Below are 17,964 nucleotides of genomic sequence, written 5' to 3'. Positions count from 1 at the left end.
AGGGAAGGTGGGTCACCCACAGGGTGGTGGTAGCAAGTGAGGGTGGTGTAAGCAGAGGAAATCATAGATACTAATAGTGAGCTCAGTGTTTCTCAAAAGAAGGTGCGAAGAAGAACAATGTCTTCAAGATGCTTAGTGTGGCTGGAGGCAAGGGTGCCAGTGGGGCCTCCTAAGCCATCTAAAGTGATGAGCTGGTGTATCTTTGAAAGACTGTTGGCCTTATTCCTGAAATGCCTATTGCATTTCAGAAAGATTATTTCAGAAGTAGTGTGGAAGGAGGGCAAGTTGAGATAAGGTGAGATAAAAGAGGAACCAGGAGTGTCTTCCTGTAAGGCAGGGAAAGAATGATAAATTCAGCAGTGCTGATGAAAATGAAAGGAAGGCAGTAGGAATGGGAGATATTTATGGCGTGTGTCTGACCTATGCATGGAGGAGGTAGAAGAGAAAGAGCTATCAAGTATAACTTTTGGGCAACTGAGTGAACAATGGGGAGATTCATTAAGTTTGGGGATATTCTGAGAGTAGAAGTGAGGCAGGAATAATGACTCATCTACCTAAATACCTGCATGTAGGCCCAAAAGGCCATAGAGAAAGAATAGTAGCAATTTAGAGAAAAAAGATTAGATGAATGGTGAGTTCTCACAATCACAATAAAGAGGAAAATAGTAAGGCCATCATTTAGAGTGAGTACTTGAAGATCATGTGGGAAAACCACTCTCTGTGTTCACTGAGTAGAGATGCATGTAGCATAGAGATTAAGCATGTCATCTGGGAGTCAGACAGTGCTAGATTCTAATTCCAAACATGTCACTTACTAGTGATTTGAGGTTCAAAGTTATTTAACTTATTCGAATTTTAGTTTTCCCCTCTGTTAAAATGGAAATAGTAATGCCCACATCAGAGCAATCTGTGAGAATTCAAACACTACAATTTTTATAGGACTTGGCACAAGGCCTATCAGTTTATATATGTCCAATAAATGACAGCTGTTCTAACCAATGAGGTAGCAGGAAAAGGTTGGTCCTTCATTGAAGAGTGCAGCATGGCACCACACATGCAAATGGATCCAATATTTTCTTTGAAGAAACCCTCTTGGATTGATGGTTTTGTTTTTCTAAGGTGACAGATTATCTAGAAAGGGTGACCAGTTAGGCAAAATGGTCTCCCAGGAGCATAAAGAGTCTACACTATAGTCATGTCAAATGACCAAACAGGCTCAGAATGCTTTCCTCATTTGGCATTCAATTCATAGAAATAGTTTCACTAAGTGGGGACAAGTCAAACTGTATTTAATTTTCATATTTGATTCTAAATTGCACAAAGATGTTAGAGCATAAAAAAATTACCTTTAAAATATTGAATATCAGTTGTTAAGGCAGATGCCAATTCATCTGTTGATACTTGTAACATTCCAGCCACTAAAATTAAATCAGCATTATAAACATAAAGTTAGTATATTTTTTGATACCAAGAACATTGAATTTTATGGCCATAATTGGTAAGTTTTATATAGGCACAAAAAACATGAGTATTTTAAAAAGTCATTACCACTGTAATTGTCAAATTCAACTAGAGAAACATCTTACAGCAATCAAAATATTAATGAGTTCTTACAGTTCTGTGCATTAAATCACAGCAGATGTTTTTCCTCCCTGTCCTCACAGATGGTATGGAATTGTTTTTTTCCAGGTTCCTGGTTAAATCTCTTTGATATAGGTGAAGATATGTTGTTTCCTGACAATCTGTGGTTTTAAGGTATTTTTTAAAAATCTGGGAGCGACTAACGAGGCAACTTCAAAGAGAGAGATTTTTGGCAAGATCTTTGAAAGGGAATTAATTACATTCTGTTTAAAATGTTTAGCTAATAACATGCTCCCAAAATACACTGGGTGGTGGGGTGAAGGGAACTTAGAACAATATAAATAAACAACAAGTATGTGCTAAAGAATCAGTGTTGTTAATGTGGTGCACAGAATGAGAACATAAAAGTACATCTTGCTACTCATTTCCACAACAGATTATAAGAAAAAACAAAGTAGACAATTTTCCCCCCTCACTGAATTCTACTATAGAGGAAAGGGTTTAAGCCAACTGGCTTTTCTGTACTATGTCTCCATCTACTGGTAGATCTACAAAATTGCACATCAATGTGGTTAAATGTCAGAAGGTCATGTTCCACTGACCTTGTTCCAGGAGCTGGAGGTCAGAAACGAAGGCGGAGTTCCCCTCATTCAGGGCAGTAAACCGAATGTCTCCAAGGTGCAATATTGCTGCTAGAATTACGAACAGATTCTCCACCTCCTATGCATTTTACAAACAGAGAGAATGAATAGGGTGCTTAGAAGAAAGATTAAAAGGCAAAATTTTTAAATATCTAAAAGTAAGTTACAAAAGTGATGACCCTATTAATGAGGTTGTGAGTTTGCAGATCCCAAATGTTCGATATGGCAAGAAAACTACCAGTCTCTACCTCAACATCAAAACCTCATAATTCAAAACATATTTTCTCTAAATCAATGTTCCTGTTCCTGAAATATAAGAGAGTCAGGAAATAATATTCTGATATAAATTAACAGCTTGTAGATAATTGTCATAACAAAAATGAATAATTGTGTGCTTAGGGTTTGACTGGCTGGGCTTCACTTGTAAGGTTAGACTTCACTCCCCCTCCTCTCCAGGCTCACGTTGGACGCTATTTAGACTTTGCAGTTGCTGTGGCCGCTTCATTCAAGAACCTACATCATGGTGTTCATTTCTTCGCTATCTCTCTTATGAGATAAATTAACACGATGATTACAGAATTGTTTACTTCTCCTGGAAAAACTAAAGGAGGCCTAATGAAAACAACTGTGCCTAGACTCAAAAAATGCGAATTGTTTTTTAAGGTATTTTAAGGAAAACAGAAAAAAATGGATGTTGGCAAGAGCTATCCTTGAGCAGAGGGTAGCAGGAAGTAAGAGAATGCTGAAAGAGAATCTGGAACGCTGCATAAAACAAATGAGACCTTAAATTTGATTTTGGATAGTCATTTTTTGGCAAGAATGAAAAATCAAGAAAAAGCTGCAAGTTAAACTGTACTTTTCTAGAATGTCAAATATTTAGCATGATGATATCAACAGTAAAACAGGTTGAGCCCCGTGAAGGGCAAGTGGCATAGCCTGTTCTGTTCTCAGTCTCCTAATCTGTAATTTGAGAACAAAAACTCCTTCCCTAACTACTGTGGAAGCGGTTCTAAGAACAATGCTGATGTGCTTTATAAATACACAGTGGAAACAATACACTTCTTGAGACTTCCGTGATTTTCCCCAGAGCTTGTAGTTTTCATAATAAGGTATGATTTTACCAATTTTAAAGTGAGAGCATTGAAAAGAATGATCTCTAATTTTCAGGTATAATAATATTTTATGAAAGTGATATACATATAAAAATGTTTTTGGTTAACCCCTAAATCATAAATTTTTTTTCAAATTTAATTTACTTATGCTGTATAAAATGGCATTATTCAAGCCTCTCAAATTACTTAACTACTTGTCAACTTATTTTTTTTCCTTTTTTTTGTTTTTTTTGAGACAGGGTCTCACTCTGTTGCCCAGGCTGGAGTGTAGTGGCGCAATCATAACTTACTACGGCCTTGACCTCCCGGGCTCAAGTGATCCTCCCACTTCGGCCTCTTGAGTAGCTGGGACTACAGGCAAAAAATAGTGTCCAGCTAATGTTTTTGAAAAAAATTGTAGAGATGGGGGTCTCACTATGCTATTCAGGTTGGTCTCAAACTCCTGGCCTCAAGCAATCTGCTCATCTTGGTCTCCCAAAGTGCTGGCATTACAGGCGTGCACCACCATGCCCAGCTTTTTTTTTTTTCCTTTAAATCAATTAGTCTTCATGAAAGGTTCCGGTACCTACAAGATAGGCACCTCTGGATAGACAGCCGAAGACTCTGTGCTGCCCTCAAGAACCTCACAGTTTACAGAGCTGTGAAAATAGCTATAATGTGCATTACAGTGTGGTGGACCCTATGACAAAAGTAAAAATAAACTCCTTCCTGAGCAGAAAGGAGGCTGTGCTTCTGCGTCTCTGTGTAGTGAGCAGCCATCCCTGCCGCCCGGCTAGACGGCAGAGCTGGAGGCACTGTTACGAACAGATCTGTCAGGACCACAATCACCAGTGTTGATTCAAGGACTTCACTGGCCCAGAAATACCTTTCTTTGAATCTTACTGGACATAATCTATCCCTCTAAAGTGGACTCAACTCACCATTCAAGTCACTCCCAGGGTCAGGATGAAGAAATTAATTTCATGTTTTTTGCTAGGGCGTGCATACTTCTTTTACCAAGAAGGCTATGAGTCTCCCTGGGTTACCTTAGTCAGAAAGTGTACTTTGCTCGCCCTGCCTTTGAGGATCAGTCATGAATTTTCAAAGCCCTGTTTCCAGGCAACTGGTATTTTGGCAGAATGGTTTCTATCCATATCTCTAGCTTCACTTCCTATGAGGAAGCAGACATTTCAGGCATGGAAGGAGGGAAAAAAATCAAAACAAAAAAGTACCACAGCAGCAAGTGCAAAGACAGAACAGTGCCAGTGGGTAGGACTCAGTAGAGGAGAAAAACAGAGGCCGGGTAATCAGAGCCAAAAAGAATGAGATGCCATGTGATTGCAGGCTCCTCGAGTTCCAGTCTCTCAACACAGCAAGGGTGGGTGCAGCAAGGTGCCCCTGCATTCACTCATTTAGGGTGGGCCTCACTTCCTTCCCCTTCCTCCTGTGGACCTCTCCACCCTCCCCACCTACTCACTGCCCCGTCAGCCATAACGGTGTGGGCAGGGAAATAAACACAGACCCAAATCCATCCATGTATTGGCTTCAGAAAAATAAAAAGAAGAGATTTAAATCTGTGACCTAATCTGGGCTTGTGAACTAGTGGCATGTCCAAGTTATCCCTGTGATATTATATTAAATATTCTTGAGGAATTGGCCGTAAATTGACCATAATCCAAAACACCACCATGTTGAATGGAGGCAGAGATAATGCCTCTGGGAAATAGAGATTGAAGGGAATTCTGAGAGGTTTCTCTCAAGTCTTAGACCATTTCTTATGTCTTATTCACTGGCTGGGTGCTGTTTGATTCAGTAACCACTAACCACACATGGCTATGTCAATTTACATTAATTAAAATAAAGAAATATTAAACATTTATTTCTTCAGCCCACTAGCCACACTTCAAGCATCCAGGAGCCACACGTGGCTGGAAACTACCCTGTGGTACAGCACAGTGCAGGTCACTAACTTTTCCATCATCATAGATGTTTCTACGGCACGGCCATGATCTAAAAGTTTTAAAGTGTAATTTTTCAGCTTCGTAATGCTTGCAGGTACTTGGCCATTCTGTGCAATTAAATATGACAATATTAAAACATTTATATTGTTCCGGAAGATGTTTTAACAAGGTGATTATGTTAATTTTCAAGTGATTCTTAACATGAACAGTTACTTCAGGTTTATCAGTTTTTTCATGGGTTGATCAAGTATAAAGTTATTTGATCTGTTTTGGATACATATATAAAATATATATGTTAAATATTATATATATTTAAATATATTAAATTATATTTTATAAATATAATTTATAAAGTTTATGAGCTATTAAAATATATTTTAAATATTTTAAAATGATATATTATAAATATATATTTAAAAATATATATAATGTATATATTATATTCATTTTGGGAAAGGGCTCCTTGTCCACCCTCTTGGAAACTGCACCCTCTCCTCTTGCCACTCTCTGCTGACTGCTCTGTTTTCTTCCTAGTTCCTTTCTTCCTCAACATGTGGATTAAGTCCTGCCCCCTGCCCCCACTAGCACGTCAGCTCTAGGAGGCAGGGATTGGGGCTTGTTGTCTGCCGAATCATCAGTGTCCTCGGCAACATCTGGAACGTCATAGGGGCTCAGTAAATGCTTTTGAATGAATAACTTTTATAAATCAGTAGAAGGTTGATTTTCTCAGTGAAATATTTATGACATGACTCACCAAGCTGCTGAAACCAACTACATTCAGGGCTTGTTTCAAAACAGCCAATTTCTCCCTGTTCAGAGAACGCTCCCCTGTGGATGCATCGTCCTGTATGGTCTGGTTCAAATACCTGTTAGGAGACAAGGCGCGTAACGTTATCGCCTGGCTTCCGGTCAGACTTCTGTGGTTAAAAGTCACTTCTGCCGTATTTGATCTCTAAAATGATGGGAATCACCTGGACATGGTGTCCCCACGTGTTTTCAAAGCATTTGGTGCATCACAGCACATGATATCTCAGGAAAGGAAAACATTAGTTCTTGTTGTACCAGGACATATTTACATTGCTTTACTCGGTTTTCATCTTAGCTGCACCTTTCCTTGTGACAGGAGAAGGTCACAAGTGATTCATGTTTTTGTTTTTTTTTTTTTGAGATGGAGTTTCACTCTTGTCATCCAGGCTGGAGCACAGTGCACAGTCTTGGCTCACTGCAACCTCCACCTCCCAGGTTCAAGCGTTTCTCCTGCCTCAACCTCTTGAGTAGCTGGGATTACAGGTGCGTGCCACCACGCCCGGCTAATTTTTGTATTTTTAGTAGAGACGGGGTTTCACCATGTTGTTCAGGCTGGTCTCAAACTCCTGACCTTGTGATCCACCCACCTCGGCCTCCCAAAGTGCTGGGATTACAGGCGTGAGCCACCGCACCTGGCCGTGACTCATGAATTTCATACAAAAATTCAACAGGTTCTATCATATGGTTTGTAATTAATATTTGAACTAAAGATGCCTAATTTATAGTAAGTTATTATTTTTCCTTGTTGGTACTTTTCAATAATGAGATGGTTGATTACGCCATTGATTTACTCCTTTCCCTCAACAAACATGTACGAATCACCTATCTAATACAGGCAATACCAAGCAGCTGAGAATGTGAAGGAAAAGGACTCAACAACAGCAAAATAAACTATCCAGGGGCACAGATAAGGGAGGTAGAATCAGAGAGATAGACTCTAGGTATAAGTGTGCAGGAAGGGGCTGCAACCAGAAGTAGACAATGAGGAAACACAGTGGGGAAAAGCAGGCTGTGATTCCAAGAATTTGCCAAGCAACTCCCAGGCTTTCAGGTTATCCCTGGAATAATTAGAACATGTACAAAGCAGAAAGAATTGGTCAAGCATGATGTATACGGGGAAAATATATCCATGTGTGCAAAATTGGAGCCTACGGTGAGATGAGCAAAGATTGATGAGATTGGAGAAGTAGCCAGGGCTTTGTATAGCTTGAAAAAAAAAAAAAGAGTTTGTCATGTCTTGGAAGTGACGGGCAGCTCTGAGGGCCTTGCAACAAAGAAGTGGCATGATCATGTTGGCGCCTTGGAAAGAATATCCTGGTAGCCCAGGGCAAGATTACCTGCAAAGAGGTAAGGCAAGTAAGGGGAGCGTGTGGCCCAGTGAGAGGCCAGCAGTGGTGAAGAAGAGGACGGATGGGGAGAGGGGAAGGGAGGAGAGAGAGCTGGCAGTACAAGGGGGTGAACTGGGCACGGGGAGGTGGAAAGCAGGGAGCTCATGATGAGTAGCAAGTCTCTGTCTGGGAAAACAGGGTGGATTGCGGGCCCATTCAACTGGAAAACATTCTCAAGAGGAGGAATAGGTTTCTGGAGAGATAAAGTCTTATATTTGATATTAGACACATTGACTTTAAACTACTTGTTAAAGTTTAAATATAGTCCCACGAAATAATAGCTATAAAGATCTGGAATTCAGAAAAACACTAGAGAATAGGATCTGGAAGTCATCAATACGCAGAAGGCTAAAACCATGGGAGTGGGTGAGCTCACCCAAAATGAGACACTGGAATTAGGGCTGAGGAAAGAATGGAGTGTCCAGGACAGAGTAAGAATGTTACAAAAAATCTAAGTCATTAAAACAAAAGGAGAAGGTGTTTTTTGTTTTGTTTTGTTTTGTTTTGAGATAGAATCTCCCTCTGTTGCCCAGGCTGGAGTGCAGTGGGGCAATCTTGGCTCACTGCAACCTTCACCTCCTGGGTTCAAGCAATTCCCCTGCCTCAGCCTCCTGGGTAGCTGGGATTACAGGCGCCCGCCACCGTGCCCGGCTAATTTTTGTATTTTTAGTAGAGACGAGGTTTCACCATCTTGGCCAGGCTGGTTGAACTCCTTACCTCGTGATCCACCGGCCTCGGCCTTCCAAAATGCTGGGATTACAGGCATGAGCCACCGCGCCTGGCTGGAGAAGGTGACTTTAAGACTGAATGATAGTGATGGAAAAGAGACCACAGAAACAAGGAAATTGTGCCCTTGACAAAGGGAATGTTTCCTGGAATTGGAAGGGAGAAGCAGACCATGGTGGCCATGTGAGCTGGATCTGTGAGAACTTCTTTTTCCTCAATCTCGGCTGATGGTGGAAGAACAATCTAGGGGCTGGAGTGGGGTGTGGGAGAGACTTTGGAAGATGAATCTGCTGAGATAGAAGCACCAAAAAACCGCATAAAAGACTTCAAGAAAAGGAGCTGTGGAAAATCCTGAAGAGGGGGACATGGATGAGGTAAGGAGAGGCTGTGGAGTTGGTGCACGGGGAGGGTCTGCCTCTCGCTGCAGAAACAACCTGACTTTCTAGGACGACACAGGTAAGGTGACAAACATGACCCTGAAGGCTGGTGCCATCTTAGGGGAGCAGGGCAACCAATGGTTGTGGCTTTGGTTTTTCCAGGAGAGAAAGAGGTTGGAGGTTTCGATGACTAGGTGAAGGTCGTGGGAACCTAAGACATTTGCTGCAGAGAAGGGACACAGCTGCGGAGCAGAGAGCAGCAGGAGCTCAGCTGATGCCGCAGGATGCCGTGCCCAGGTAGCGGTGGCGACCAGCTCCTGGGGTGGTGTTACTCCTTCTAGGGCTCCTCAAATGCCTGATGGAGGGTGAGCAAGCTGGGGTTTGGGGCAGTGGAACAGGAAAAGGTCAAGGACAATGATGTCAGTAAGAAACTGGCTTACCATGGTCAGAGGGTCTTTCTGTCTGCAATCTATAAACCTTTAGCGATAAACCTTTATTATTATTATCATTATTATTATTATTATTATTATTATTATTATTATACAGGGTCTTGCTCTGTCTCCAGGCTGGAGGGCATGGTGTGATCTCAACTCATTGCAGCTCTGCCTCCCAGGCACAAGTGACCCTCCCACCTCAGCCTCCCGAATAGCTGGGATCACAGGCACATGTCACCACGCCTGGCTAATTCTTTGTATTTTTAGTAGAGACAGGGTCTTGCCATGTTGCCCAGGCTGGTCTTGAACTCCTGATCCCAAGCAGTCTGCATGCCTTGGCCTCCCAAAGTGCTGGAATTACAGGTGTGAGCCACCACACACTGGCCCTAGTGATAAATCTTAATGATAAAAAACTGTAACCCCTCTCCATACTTCTGGTCCTCACAGCAGGTTTTAATGATAAAAACTGTAACCCCTCTCCATACTTCTGGTCCTCGCAGCAGGTTTCTACGCATCTTCCTGACATTCTCTTTTTTTCTGACTTACTTGATCATTGCACAGGTTAATAATCCATTGAGGGGCCACTTGTCTTGCAAATAACAATTGGCTCCTGTTTTCATTAGAGTCAAAGGGGCAAAAAAAAAAAAATTCTTTTACAATTCTTGATAAGTAATCAATTAGTAAGCTCCCTGCAGCCCTGCACCAGCTAGCTTAAGTATTTCTTTAAACCTCCCCATCCTCCATTTTATTTTACTTTTTAGCCTAGAATTTACAGCAGCTATGACCTGCTCCATGAGAAAGTGCGAATACAGCGGCATGTTTATTTCAGTTAATTCTGGGTAGACGAAGCCCTGTGAAGAAATCTCGGTAGTTGCAGACAGGTCTGTTAACTACGTAGTGGGTCAGGTGGGAACCAATTCAAAACAGACAATCTGAAAGGGCAGTTTGCCTGATGGCAGGAAAGATGGCTTCAGCTTGGTTGTGAGCATTTTCCTCTGTAGCCAGAAAACTTGTCATAAAGACGAAGAAAAAAAACAATGCCTTTTATACAATGCTTAAACTTCTCCCACTATTCAAAAGCATCTAGGATGATTTCACTAGAAATGAGGTTCTTAATTATCAGCAAAACTATATCTTAAAATGGGAATTAAAAAAACTACATGTTTATTTTTTGGAGATTAAAAATACTAATTTTCCCTTTGACATCACTCCATCACGAAATCTCACATAAGGGCAAAAAAACTTGGAAAATATGTATGGTAAAATACGGAAACCAAGAATCTGGAGACATATTTAAGTAATATTTGACAATTTCTAAAAAAAAAAAACAAAACTCAAAACATTTAAATATTATCGGTAAAACAGAGTAAAAATATATTAAAAATAGGTTTAAAAATTCTCCATTTCTAGTTCACAGCGATTTTGTGAATGACAAATGAGATATTGCATGTGGTATGCCTCCTACACTCAGGTTGCAATGCATGTACAGAATGTGAGTATTTCCCAGAATGACTACATCTTGCCTATGCAGGCAACTTTTAGTCAATGTACTCTGTCATTAATGAAGTTCTTAATCAAATAAATAACTGTGACGAGTAAAATAAACATTCTGAAAAATTTTAATCATCTTAAACCATAAAATATGCTTTTCTATACTCCTCAGACAGATAAAAGTAACAAATAGGTAAAAGGAAAAGATCGTAGTTTACACTTGGCTGTTCTATACTGACGTGAATCGCCTGAAAGTTGACAATCATTGATGCAATGTTACAATGGCATTCCCAGACTTTTTTTTTTTTTTTTAACAGTTTGAAATAGGTAAGAATAATGGTGGGTAATGGGTCATGGACTTCCCAGTGGCCAGTGGACTCGCTTCAGCTCCACAGATGTGATCCCACTAATCTCAACACAGTGGTTGAGAAACATCCTAGATAAATCAAAGCAAGAGTTTCATCTGAGAGTTGCCAATTTTGCCCCGTTATTGATTCACGGTCACATAACCTCTAGCGTTCATACCCTTTAACTTAATATTCAGTGTCTTCTATATTATTCTTCTATGAGTCAAAATTGCATATCTATAGCTTAAGCCTATTTTCTTATCCTCTTTGGAACTTGGAACACTGGCAGTATCCAGATATCTCCATGTGCAGAGTCAGAAATTTCAGAGAGCATTTGTAAAGAGTAATTGCTGTTTTGTTTTTATAAGATTGGAAGATCAAGGGAATATTCTGGCTGTTGTTTCTATCATGGGGTAGAAGGCTGTTAACATTGGTGCTATAGAGGAATAAAAACTACAGATGGATTAATACTGTTTAATTCCACTCAAAGGGAAAGGCGATGGGAACCAGTATTTCTTGATACTGATGGGCCAAATTCTCCACTGGGTGTTTTTGAGGCACTTCCTCCATTAGTCTCCACAACAATTCACAAAAGGAGCCATTATTTTACATATTTCAGAAATAAGGGCACTGAAGTTTGTTTAAAGTTGTGAAGCTAGTCACTGGCGAACCAACACACCCCGTCCTGCCCCTGAGCCCAGTGTCTCTCAAGCTTAGGAGTTTCCTGCAAGGCGGATGGGACGCACTGAAGGTCTTTCTGTTCCACCTCTCCTGAAAGTCAGCAATTCCTAAAGCCTCCTACATTTCATTTACAGAAAAAGGATAAAAACATTGTAGAAATTTGGTAGTCCAATTCCATAGAAATTTTAATAACACTGATATCAACTATATATCGTTTATTTATTTATTTATTTATTTATTTATTTATTTATTGAGATGGAGTCTCACTCGTTTTTCCCAGGCTGGAGTGCAATGGCATGATCTCGGCTCACTGCAACCTCCGCCTCCCAGGTTCAAGCAATTCTCCTGTTTCAGTCTCCTGAGTGGAGTGGCTGGGACTACAGGCGCCCACCACCACGTCCGGCTAATTTTTATGTTTTTTTAGTAGTGACGGCATTTCGCCATGTTGGCAAGGCTAGTCTCAAACTCCTGACCTCAGGTGATCTGGCCTGCCTCAGCCTCCCAAAGTGCTGGGATTACAGGCATGCGCCACCACGCCAGGCTGATAGTTGTATTTTTTAAGCAGTGAAGAGGTGTCTTGATCTTAAGTGCTGAGTTGAGTTGGCAACTGAAGGAGACTAGTTAATATTTTTCCTCACCAGAAATCTGTCTACATCGCCATTGTTTATTAATTTATATACTGTTCATTTCTTCACTCCAAATTTTAACCAATTATTATTTGGTTAAATAATAATTGCATGGTTATTTCTCCTTACAGCAAATTCTAGGAAAAATAAACTTCTATGTTCTTAAAGTGTCAAATCACATAAAAGTCATAATTGCTGTGAAAAGTGCCACTTAATAACATAATTTCAACAGGTATTTAATTGGCAGGGACATCCTGGGGAACATACAGGCCCTGGGGAAGGCGTCCAGCCAACCCCACAGCCTTTGCCCTCACAGTGTTCATCATCAGACGCCCACTCCTCCCGCTCTCCACGGCCTCTAGGTTGATGCATAATTCACTTTCCATTGATTAACTTCATATCATGAGGTTTTGGCATTTTTTCTGTCTCCCTGTGAGCTAGTCACAAAAGTCCCAAGAAAACCAAGTGCAACTAAAAGGAAGGAATAGATAGCAGCTGGAAGAATCTGAGCACCCATCTACAGGGGTTTCTCCAAGACAGGTGTTCGTGGTGCATACCAATCGTTTTCTTCTTTTTTTGTTCTTTTCCATATTCCCCAGTCTTTCTAAATATCAAAAAGTATTACGCGTAATCATAAGAAAAAGAAGCTCTGCACATGTATCCCAGAACTTAAAGTAAAAAACAAAAAAAAAAAAACGTTTTGAGGAAGGTAATGCTTTTAAATCATCCCTACATCTGTTATCAAGTTTATAAAGTTCTCAATACGAATTTTTCTAAAGGGAAAAATAAAGAAGCTCTACCAAACTGTGAATCAAAAACTGGGAGCACAGTTTTCTGTGGATTCATGCTGTGTACGGCTAAACTGTTTCACTCTGCTGCCGAGCAGTATTCCAGTGTTAACACACAGCAGTGTGTCTAGCCACTTAGCCGTCTGAGAAACATCTAGAGTGTTTCTAGTGGGGCTCTTATGAATAAGGCTACTATGAACATTTACATAGAGGTGTTTATGTAAACATACACCTTCACTTCTCTTGGTCGGATGCTGAGAAGTGCAATACCTGGGTCATACGGTAGTTGCATCTATAGTTTTATAAGAAACTGTCACACTCTTTTCTAGCACGGCTGTACACTATTTTACATTCCCACCAGCAATGCAGGGGGCAGTGAGTTTCTTCACATCCTCGCCAGCATTTGATGCTGTCACAATGTTTTTTTATGAGCTGTTCTGATAGGTATGTGGTGGTATCTTATCAGGGTTTTAATGTGCGTTTATCTAGTGGTTAATAACACTCAACACCTTTCCACATGCTTATGTGCTATCCGTATATTCATATTTGGTGAAATATCCCTTCATGTCTTTTGCCCATTTCTAATTGGACTAGAACAATTTTTCTTTTCCTACTGTTAATTTGGAGTGCTGTTTATATATTCTAAATATTAGTCCTTTGTTGGATATGAAGGTTGCAATATTTTCTCCCAGCCTGAACCTTGTCTGATATTTTTAATGAAGTCTTCTGAATAAGAGTTTTAAATTTTGATGTCATATAATTTATCAATTTTTCCTAATGTGGATTATGATTTTGATGTCAAGCTTAAGTTCTTTTTGCTTAGTCATGGATCCCAAATATTTCCTTCTTTTGTTCCCTAAAAATTGTATTGCTTTATGCTTTACATTTAGGTCTCTGATCATCTTGATTTTTTTCATAATATGTGAGATTTTGGCTTTGCTTTACTATTTTTTTTTTTTTTTGCTTGTTTTGCCTATGGATGCCCAGTTGTCCAGCACCTTTTGTTGAAGTTGATCTTTCCTCCACTCGATTGTTTTGTATGTTCATCAAAAAATCACCTTTTGGTGTGTGAGTATATTTGTGTGAGTCTATTTCTGTATTCTCCCTTCTCTTCCTTTGATCTTTGTGTCTGTCTGTCTACCAATACCATAATGTCTGGATTACTCTAGCTGCATGGTAGGCCTTAATATGGGTAGAGTAGTTCCTCTGATTTTATTCTTCTTTTGCATTATTTTTTTTAGCTATTAGAAGTTCTGTGCCTTTACATACAAATTTTAGAATAAGCTTCCATATGTGTCTTAATATTGTTAAGATTTTAACAGGAATTACACTAAACCTATAAATCACCTTAGGGATGATTGGCATTTTTACTATATTGAATCTTCCAATAAATGAACATTATAAGTCTCTTTTTCTTTCATTGGTATTTTTTTTCATTTTCAGCCTCCAGATTCTGTACATGTTTTGTTAAGTGTATACTTAAGTATTTAATTTTCCTGGAGAAATTGGAAAGGGTGTTATGTTTTAAATTGCAGTTTTCACACGTTCACTGTTAATACATAATGATTAATATATGTGATTGATTTTGCGCACTGATCTCATATCCTGTCAATTGCTGAACTCACTAGTTTTAGGAGATCTTTTGCTTTGTAAGCTCCTTGGTTCTTCCCACTCCCCTTTTTCACAAAGCCTGATGGTGCCTTCTTTAGACTAAGTTTCTAATTAAAATTTTATCAATCAGTATGAAAAAAGCACACCTTCTCCAGCAATACAGTTATCTTCGTTCTTACAGAAGAAACAGTGGCAAACCAGATGAATATGTGTTACAATTGTATAAAATTCGACTTGTGCTTTGGACAAGAAATGGTTTTCCTTACAAGTTAAATTTATTGAAAATAAGTCTGTAACAACAACTGTTGACTATGTGCTATTTCTAATTAACTCATCCATTTAACCAACTTGTTTATTGTCCTGACAACAAAGAGCAGGCTGATGCTATGTCTTCCAAAGTGAGTCCATAACATAGCCAAAATAATTTGTGTATATATGTGAGGTGTGAGGTGTGAGTGTGGGTGTGTGTGCTAATACTTTCGCTTTGAGGCAAAGTAAAACTAGTCCTGGAATAAGTTTCTTGTGTCACCTGAGAACACATAAGTAAGATTAAGCCATGGACTAAATCACAGGAGGATTTTCCTTTTGAACAGAGGAGTCCACACTGGAGATTTCTTTCAAGAAGTGCTATGTGGAGGCACAGACAAAAAATGTTACCATCCAGCATGAAGCATCACTCTAAGGAGTGGGAATAGATATGATTCGAAGATCAAATACAAACATTGACTGTTTGCCAAAAACATCCCCATGGAACTTCAAAGGCCTGTGTGCTCTCCCTGAGGCCACACCTACTGTGTCTCCAGGGTGCAGGTGTGGCCCCGCTCGGCAGGCGCAGAGATCAGCGCGCATGAAACAATCCTTGTGTGCCTACTTGCCTACCCAAGGCACGCTGGGATTGAAGGTTCAAGTATAAATAAAAATGTTACTACTTAAAGACAAACTTGTTTAGTCCATTCACCAAGTCAGAGACTCACAGAGTACAAACACAATGTGTTGCTCAGTTTTTTTATCTGCTGTGCGAATACAAAGGAACAGTGTCTTCTCTATTGTGGGCAGAGCTATTTTTTACTTGGTGATGTTTAATATATAAACAGAAGCCAAATAAGGCAAAATTAAACAGTTGGTATCAATAAAGACAGCACACTTCGCTAATGACGATGGCCAAGTGCTGCTTTTTGCCCATGCACCCTCACTTTGCTCCTAAAACAGAAATTCTTTTCTGTATTGTTTTCGAACTATCTGAAACATATTAACTAATTTTAAATTTTAAGTCTCCCCCTCCTCAAGGAATATGAGTACAACTTTTTATTAACCATGCGTTCAGATACATAAGTCTCCACCTGGAAAGTATTAATATATGAGTCACAAACTGTTTTGTTTGGAAAGAGAAAATCTTGTCAGTGGTCTCCAGGAAAAGAACAGAATCTAATAAATTCAGGAAAAGAACAGAATCCTTTTAACAAATTACACATTCAGAAAGTCTTCGGGTCTTGTGACATTCCCAGAATAGTTCATCCATATTTTTCTAATCAGTTGAAATATTTCAAAACATCTGGTGAAACAAATTCAAAACTCTTGACACCTTACACATAGTGAACGATCGTATGGCCAATTATTTGTTTCTTGGAAACGTCTAGTTGGGAGAGCCGGGGGGTGGAGACAGACAGGGTGGCTGTGTCTTGCACAGAAGGCCCTGGACAACGGTTAAGGGGCTGACCGCAGCCTGAACTCATCCCCGAGCCTTGTGTCCAGCATAAACACGGCCAGAAACACACACCCAGAACTGCTGATATTTCAATGAGTGAAGTTGTGAAATGGAGAGAAAAATACCTTTTTGCTCAGAAAGTGTGGGTTGGCCTGGCCTTGAAGATGGTAGGATTAGTTTAACAAGTCAAGGCCTGGGGAGCTGCATCTGACTGGAGGGAGAGGTGGGCAGAACCTTCTCTAACTCACACCAAGACATCCTCAGCCTAGGGAGGGTTCTGTACAGGAAGAGGGCAGCGCGCATGCACACAGAAATATGCCGCAGGCAAGGCTGAACAGGTGCTGAAGTCCTCCTCAGGGGAGAAGGTGACCAGAAAGCATGTGTAAGGCCATGTCCACAGCACCAACAGGAAGGATAAACTTCAACCCAACCCTGTGTCTTAAATACCGACTAACATAGGCATCTTCACCAAAACTTCAGTAATATGCAAATATTATAGTTTATTTGATTCAGACACATGACCACGTACAGATAGTTACTACTGACAAAGGTATTCTTAGGCAGGTTCATCCAGGCCCACCCCTGACCTTCATCAAATGCTGATAAAGTATGGTGTGAACAACATCGCGCTGAATGTAACCCACAAATGTATTAAGCAACCTCTTTCAGCTTAGCAGGACTAAAAGAAAATTTTAATTACCCAGTCTCTACAAGAAATACAAAAATTAGCTGGGCATAGTGGCCTGTAACTGTAGTCCCTGCTATTTGGGAGGCTGAGGTGGGAGGATCACTTGGGCTCAGGAGGCTGGGGCTGCAGTGAGCTGTGATCCTGCCACTGCACTTAAGCCTGGGTGAGAGAGCGAGACTATATCTCAATAAAAAAAAAATCCATCTCTATCTCTGTATAGATCCATACCCTCTTGGCTATTGGCTCTGTTTTTCTGAAGAACCCTGACCAATACACTCTCTTCTCCGCATTTCACTTATTCATACATTTAAATATTTAATAGCTCCTATTTAACAAAAAATTAAATGTCATGAACTTGTTTACGGATAAAGATCACGTCTTAAAATTCCTGGTGGATTCTCATAAAATTTAAATTAATATTGGGTGTACAGAAGGTTTACACATACCTGGAAGTTTCCATATGTATTTCAAAGTTCCCGTATGTATTTCAAAGTTCCCGTATGTATTTCAAAGTTCCCGTGTGTATTTCAAAGTTCCCGTATGTATCTCAAAGTTCCCGTATGTATCTCAAAGTTCCCGTATGTATCTCAAAGTTCCCGTATGTATCTCAAAGTTCCCGTATGTATTTCAAAGTTCCCATATGTATTTCAAAGTTCCCGTATGTATCTCAAAGTTCCCGTATGTATCTCAAAGTTCCCGTATGTATCTCAAAGTTCCCGTATGTATTTCAAAGTTCCCGTATGTATCTCAAAGTTCCCGTATGTATTTCAAAGTTCCCGTGTGTATACCTAGTTGGTTACATTCTTACCCAATAGGTTCCCAGTATATCTGGAAGTGCCATACATAGCTGGCTGATAAGTCCATAGTGAACACCAGCTCTACTCGTTTCCTTTGGTCAAAGGTTGTCAAAATAAGTGAAAAATTTATGCCATAAAAGTCAAACCCCCTTTTTTTTTTTTTTTGCCAAAATCAAAAGAAACAAATACTCTAATGAAGAATGTATTAGGAAAAGTTATCTAGT

General features: G+C 39.9%; 1 protein-coding gene across 1 annotated transcript in view; it reads right to left on the bottom strand.

Moving 5' to 3' along the window:
* The window catches only part of MYO16 (myosin XVI), a 585,697-nt gene that overhangs the window by 243,959 nt on the left and 323,774 nt on the right, over window positions 1–17,964 (bottom strand). The window contains exons 17-19 of the mRNA XM_024925327.4: window positions 6,029–6,140; window positions 2,184–2,301; window positions 1,347–1,418 (exon numbers count right to left, since the gene is read on the bottom strand). Of these exons, the coding sequence (XP_024781095.2) occupies window positions 1,347–1,418; window positions 2,184–2,301; window positions 6,029–6,140 (302 nt within the window). The remainder of the gene's footprint in view (window positions 1–1,346; window positions 1,419–2,183; window positions 2,302–6,028; window positions 6,141–17,964) is intronic.

Source organism: Pan paniscus, chromosome 14 (assembly GCF_029289425.2).
Source record: "Pan paniscus chromosome 14, NHGRI_mPanPan1-v2.0_pri, whole genome shotgun sequence".
In the NCBI taxonomy this organism is placed as follows: Eukaryota; Metazoa; Chordata; class Mammalia; order Primates; family Hominidae; genus Pan; species Pan paniscus.
This window is presented reverse-complemented; position numbering and strand designations above follow the sequence as displayed.